Source organism: Oryx dammah, unplaced genomic scaffold, assembly GCF_014754425.2.
Source record: "Oryx dammah isolate SB20612 unplaced genomic scaffold, SCBI_Odam_1.1 HiC_scaffold_8, whole genome shotgun sequence".
NCBI classification, from domain to species: domain Eukaryota; kingdom Metazoa; phylum Chordata; class Mammalia; order Artiodactyla; family Bovidae; genus Oryx; species Oryx dammah.
The window spans coordinates 1,930,091-1,936,686 of NW_024070192.1; the positions used below are offsets into that span (position 1 = coordinate 1,930,091).

Here is a 6,596-nt window from a genome sequence, read left to right on the forward strand (position 1 = left end):
CCTGAGGGGCCAGCGCTCCCTCAGGCCTGGAGCCTACCGGCGTCTGCCCTGATCAAAGCGCCCTGATGCCTCTCCGCCGCCTCAGCCCTCCAGCGGGGCCAGCCTCCTCCTCCCACCGCGTCCCCTTTTGCGCGCTCTGCCCACTTAGGCAGGACGGCGCCTCTGCCGCGGCGCGTACTGCATGCTCGGCGCCCCCGTCCACAACCCCCTTGACTCTCTGGAAGGTGAAGGCCTTGGCTCCCCACATACGGCACCCGGTCCGGGGTGCACGGAACCATCACTTCTCCAGGCAGAGCTTCTCTCATCACAGGGCTTCTCGGGAGCCCCCGGTCTAACTGCCCCGAGCCCCTCTCCTCGCGCTGGTCATTAACTGCTCACCTGCGGCCGGTCCTGCTGACCCTGACGCTCACCTGAGGCTGGGACCTCAGTCTCGATCACCTCTGCGTCCTTTCCAACATGCCCTTGGGAATTCACTACATATCTGCTGGATGACTCACTGGGCTTTTGAGAGCCATCCTCAGGGGGGGAAGAGACGACTGAGCTTGCAACAAGGTCAGCAGGGTGTGTGTCAAATCTGGTGCTCGCGCGGGTACCTCTGCCACCCGTCCCATCCTAGTGCTTGTGTTAAAAACATGCAAAACGCAACAGTAACACTTTACATGGAAAGTCACCTGTGAAAAAATCCTCCTTCAAAATGGGAACGTAATATCTCCGATAAAATTTTAACTTATAAGAGAAAGAGTCGTTAAAGATGACACCCACGCTGTATGAGAAAGTGTCTAGCATTATTTCATCCATGGATTTCTCATCTGGTGCCCCAATGATTCTTCTTCCTGTGAATTGTATGGTTAAAAAAAAAAAAAAAACATAGAGGATTGTTAGAGTTTCACCAAAACAGAATGTGATATTCAACTTGGCCATCACCTATTTTCCATTGGAATCAACTAAAAATCATTCTACCTTTAAATTAAATTTAACCCAAAAGAGAAAAAAAAAAGGAATTTTTTGGTTGTCATTTTAGATTCTAAAATCAGGAGATATGCATGATAATTAACAGTTTTCCTTTAATAATGACAGGCACTAGGGCAAATTTTAGGTATATAAAATGATTATGTCAAGAAAGAAGTATATATTAGAGAATCAGGGTACAAAAATAGAGGTAGCTGTAGCAGTTATTATGTGGTCAAAGGACTCCAGGTTTTAGCTTTACTAAGCAAACGAACTTCATATAGTCTTTGCCTTATACAGTGACCAAGAACACAGTGACTTTAACAGCAAGCAATTTTACCTGTTCAAATCCAGAATTTAAGAGTAGATAACCAGACTGCACCCAGCCTGCCCATGAGTGAAAAGCCTCATTTAGAACGAAAGCCCTTAGGGACGTCCCTGGCAGTCCAGTGGTGAGGGCCCCATGCTTCCACTCAGGGGCATGGGGTTGATCCCTGGCTGGGAACTAAGAGCCCACAAGCTGCATGGTGTAGCCAAACAGCAAAAATCTAGAATGAAGGGCTTTAAAGATGTTTACAAATTATACCATATGCAGACAGAATATCCTTAGATTATTCACCCTTAATTTTCAAAGTTCTGAAATTAATGTTATAATAATCATATCTAATTTATTTATGTTTTTTCCTAAATTATAAATATTAATCATTATATTTCCATGTTAAAAACACCCACTCTCACCAATAACATATTCCTCCTAGGCAGTATTCAGCAAATCTGAAATTATAAAGCTATTCCTTTATTTAAATTCCAATAGAAATGTAGGCCTCCCCAAAGTAGATCCTCATCAAGCCAGAAGGGTTTAAAAGGCTAATAGTTCAGGCTAAATGAGAGAAAGAACTGACAAAGTTCTGCTATCTTGCTATCTAGATAATTAGCATCACAGTTAACTGTGGCTTCAAATTAAAAACGCATACATTTTATCAAAAACGTAAATAAGATGTGGTACATATATACAACGGAATGCAAATCAGCCATAAAAAGAACGAATGCTGTTTGCAGCAATGTGGATGCAACAGAGATGATCCTACTGAGTGAATCTGGAAGGGGAAGGCACGCACCGTGTGATATTGCTTATATGTGGAATATGAAAAAGGGCGCAAATGAGCATTCTGTGAAGCAGAAACTGACTCACAGACACAGAGGGCAGACCTGTGGCTGCTAAGGAGGAAGGGGATGGAGCAGAGGCAGGCCGGGAGTTTGGGATGGACAGATGCAAACTCTTATATACAGGGTGGATGCACGACAAGGTCCACTATACTGCTATATTCAAAATGCTGTGATAAACCATAGTGGAAAAGAATAGGAAAAAGGAATGATTCTGTGTGTCTAAGAGTCAGTGTGCTGTACAGCAGAGATCGACACAGCACTGTAAATCAACTGTACTTCAACTAAAAAATAAACTAATAAAATCAGTAATACTTTTTGGCCATTAGCACACCTACCTTTCATAACGGGGGCAAATGCCGTCTTATTCATTATCTGCTGGGTCAAGTTGGAGACTGGTGTGTACACAACATCCATAAAAGACCTGTTATATTTATCTACCCTTCCCAGGTTCTGAGGAGGCATTCCAGGAAAATGGACATTTTCATTTAAATGTGAAAGTATGCACATATGAAGGGCTAAAAGTATCGGGAACCCCCATTCCTATATTAAAAGAGAGAGAGAACAAATTTAGATTGTCATCCCTTAAGGAGCTCAGTCAACAGAAGAGAACAGTTGAAGACAAATTCCAATTTCACCACGTAGTTGGCTTCCCGTTGCCGTCACTCTTCAGAGCAATGAGACCCAACCCAAGATCTACACCACGACAGCCGCCACACAGCTCATTTTCTACCGCTGGAGCTAACCTCCTGCGTTAAATCATGAGCTCCCGTGGAAGCCATTGCAGGGCCCACCAGGATGGCGAACAGGCCCACAGTCCTTATATGCACGGGCAGGTGGTCCCAGAGCCCATAAGACACAGGGCACCCAGGAGGCATTCAGGAGGGCAAAGAGCAACATTCTGTCCGCTGTCGTATCCACCGGCTCAGCGCTAAAGAATCCGCCTGCCAGGACAAGGAGATGCGGGTCTGATCTCTGGGTTGGGAAGATCCCCTGGAGAAGCAAACGGCAACCCACTCCAGTACTCCTGCCTGGGAAACCACACTGACAGAGGAGCCTGGTGGGCTACAGTCCTGTGGGGGTCGCAAAGAGCCAGACTTGACTTAGCAACTAAACCATTACCATCCCCGCCGTATCCGTGAGAAGGGGCGGAGTGGTAGAGAGGGTCTAGTGGCCATCGGCATTCATCACCTCCTGTTTGGCAAGATGCTAGATGGCCTTCCCCGCCTCTGCAAAGGAAGCGGGACCAAATGCTTGAGTTCTGGCAGTGGGATGTGGGCCCAGGCCCGGCTAATGGAGCCCTGCGCAAGCTTCCTTCTTCTGTCTCAGGCCTTCCGCGTCCTGAGGGTCCAGGGAGAATCTCCAAGGTCTCGTGCGATCACTGGCAGAGTCGCCCCATGAAGGAGCCTGGGGCCCTGCGTGTCTGTGTGGAGATCCCTCCACCGACCCAACCTGCGTCCCTTTCCCTGCCAACCTGACTTAGACTGCAAAGAGTGACAAACAAACCTTTGCTGCGTTGAGCTATTGAGATTCGGGGCTTTAATGCACACAGACAATCAGTGGGGTCACTTGGTCATAATTCTTGGAAATAATCTCTGTGTAGAAAATTTATGGCCTTGAAAATAAATGCCTCCAATTAAAATTCTTCCATTTTTGCAGAGGCTGTGGTTAGTATTTCTTGACTCTAAATTTACTACCCATGATGGCAGCTTTAATAGTTGCTATGTGCTCAGTCGTGTCTGACTCTTTGTGACCCCATGGACTGTAGCCCACCAGGCTCCTCTGTCCATGGAATTTCCCAGGCAAGAATGCTGGAGTGGGCTGTCACTTCCTTCTCCAGGGGATCTTCCCGACCCAGGGATCAAACCCAGGTCTCCTGCATCGGCAGGCAGATTCTTTATTACTGAGCCACCTAGGAAGCTCAATAATTGCTTATAATCTAATTACCACAGAATTAGATTTTAGTTACTTTCCTTTTTTAAAAAAAAATATGAGGAAAACTTTGTCTTTGCAGTTCTGGGTTGTTTTTCAGAGACGACTGTGAGGCTCTCAATTCCAATAACTGGAGAGAAATTCAAAGCCAATAAATGCAGTTTTCACAGATACAGAGAACAAGCTGGTGGTTTCCAGTGGGGAGACGGAAGGGGTAGGGGCAATATAGCGGTGAGAGAAACAAGGGTTATTATAGGAGCCGACTCGTTGGAAAAGACCCTGGTGCTGGGAATGATCGAGGGCAAAAGGAGAAGGGACACAGAGGACGAGACAGTTGGACAGCATCACCGACTCGACGGACAAGAATCTGAGCAAACTCCGGGAAGTGGTGAAGGACAGGGAAGCCACGCTACAGCCCAGGGGTCGCAAAGAGTCAGACAGGGTTTAGCAACTGAACAACAACAAAAAGGCTTCTAGGAAATTGTGTGTGTGAACCTTTTGACAATTGTAAAGCACTCTAGAATTGAAAGAATCTTTCATTCAATAAAACAAAATACATCCTTACAGCTCCTCAAAAAACAGAATAAATGCAGTCTGCTACTTAAAATATAAGAGAACCATGAGGCAACGAAATAAAAGAATACTGCTAACTGAAAAGGATCAAATGGTCAAACATACCAGCAAGTTCTCTCTTTTCATCCTCCATTTCTTCAAGAGATTCTTGCACAGAAGTGCTTGAGTTTGCTGGGATACACTTTTCTGTTTCATATGCATTTAGCCTGTTCATTAAATAAAGAGAAAGTAGATACGGTGGAGTATAAGCTAGAAAAATAAGTGTAATAAGAAAAAAAGCCTTGGTCACATTTTGAGGGAAAATATTACCTACCTTTAGGAACTGCAAAAAAGGGATTTAAAATCATAATCATGATTATAAAATTTCACATCAAATATATGCTGTTTGGGAGATGAGTACTGGTAAGGAAGTAGAGCGGACCATTTACACAATTTTACAATAACATTGAGTATTACAATGGAAAACATAGAATTAAATTCTGAACCTGTAAGATACTTCCCATTTTGACATTTTATAAAAGAAATTCAATTATATGAATAGAACGATTGAATAGTATCTCATCTGAATTACAATTTTTGTTATTTACTTTTAAAAAGAAAAGCCCTAGCTAATTAACAAAAATTCTGATAATGTAAATTCATCTAAATAATTAATTATGTCCATTAGAAGCAATCCCAAGGAAGAACTTTCTTTTGATATTTACCTTTCTGATTGAATCGAGCAACTTTTATCCAAAGAGTTATGCCATGGAATAATTATCCAGACTCAAGTGACTTGAAGCTTGATTCTGATAAACAGGAAGCATAAAACAATTTACCTCAATTTTCAGAATTCAAAAGTTCCTGAATAACTGACAAAAAAAAAAAAACTATAAAGTAAGTGGAAAAAAGAAAGAAAGAGAAACGAGAAAAGAAAAAAAGAGAGAAAGGGAAAAAAGAAACAGAAAGAGGAAAGAAATCACACAAAGTAATTTTGCCCAAATGTTTGCAAATAAAATATCTTTTGGATTTCATATCGAAATACTCAGATGAGTCTCCCTTAGCTGGTACAGAAGCAAATTCTACTGTTTTCCTATGTTCTATTATTGTATCTACACAATAAAAGTTGGCTGGGAAAAAACGAATGTTTTGTTGTTAGGTCTTCAGTACAGAACACACAAGTATTTGGAAACATCTGGAAAATAGATTGATTTTCGCAGCGTCCACCCGAATATTTGTCACAACACAACAAAACAGAACTCTACTTACTGTCAGGATAATGAGAGAAAAAGTGCCCCGGAAAGAGGGTCAAAGCACAGTTCTTTTTGCCTGAGGCAACAGTTGAAATGTCTTTCTGGCCACTTCTTCTATATTCCTTCAATGAAGGCTTACTCCAGCAGCTCTCACCCAGGCTGGTTTCTGAGAAGGGGCGGAGCCAGACCAAGCTGCTCATGATGAGCTTGTTTTGTTTTCTGTCTTTTCTTCCCCAAAAGCCAGTTATCCTGCAGGGAAATGACTGTTCCGTGGCTGGTTAGGAATTAAACAAGCCCCGTGTTTGTTCACTCGGCCTTTCGACTCCAGGGATCAGGGGAGACAGAGAACAAGGAACACAAAGTTAGCTCTGCTACTGTGATGAGACCAAGACGGGAGAAAAGGCAGTGAATGAGCAACTAACTGAGCAAAATGGTTAAATCTGCATGAGAAATCTTTAGCCGTTTTGTTTTTTTTTTCTTTTCACTACTAATGCCTAAACACAGTTGCCATGGACATATCTGACTAACACGCGCTACAGAACGTGTGGGGGCTGAGTTGTTTTGTTTTTCTTTTTCTTTTTCCCTAAAAAACAATTGAATTGCTAAGCAATCCATAGTCTGCCTTGGAGAGACATCTAAGTTGGACTAGGGGAGAATTATGAACGAATTCCTTTCTCCTGCTCTTTGCATCATGGATACAGGATTTCATAAGGCATCTGAGCAAAACAAAAGTAAGTGGATTGCTAA

The 6,596-nt window shown here is 43.1% G+C and overlaps 1 protein-coding gene across 4 annotated transcripts in view; it reads right to left on the bottom strand.

Moving 5' to 3' along the window:
* Positions 1-6,317, bottom strand: part of ABCA6 (ATP binding cassette subfamily A member 6) — a 63,155-nt gene extending 56,838 nt beyond the window's left edge. For 3 of the 4 annotated variants that reach the window (XR_005721714.1, XM_040244410.1, XM_040244412.1), the window contains exons 1-5: positions 5,866-6,317; positions 5,322-5,405; positions 4,723-4,823; positions 2,451-2,655; positions 672-833 (exon numbers count right to left, since the gene is read on the bottom strand). Coding sequence is in view for 3 of the 4 variants with exons in the window: in XM_040244410.1 (XP_040100344.1) it covers positions 672-833; positions 2,451-2,655; positions 4,723-4,818 (463 nt within the window). In the remaining variant the exon portion in view is untranslated. Of the gene's footprint in view, positions 1-671; positions 834-2,450; positions 2,656-4,722; positions 4,867-5,321; positions 5,406-5,865 lie in introns of all 4 variants that reach the window. The other variant, XM_040244411.1, reaches the window with a different exon arrangement.
* Positions 6,318-6,596: the final 279 nt, after the last annotated feature.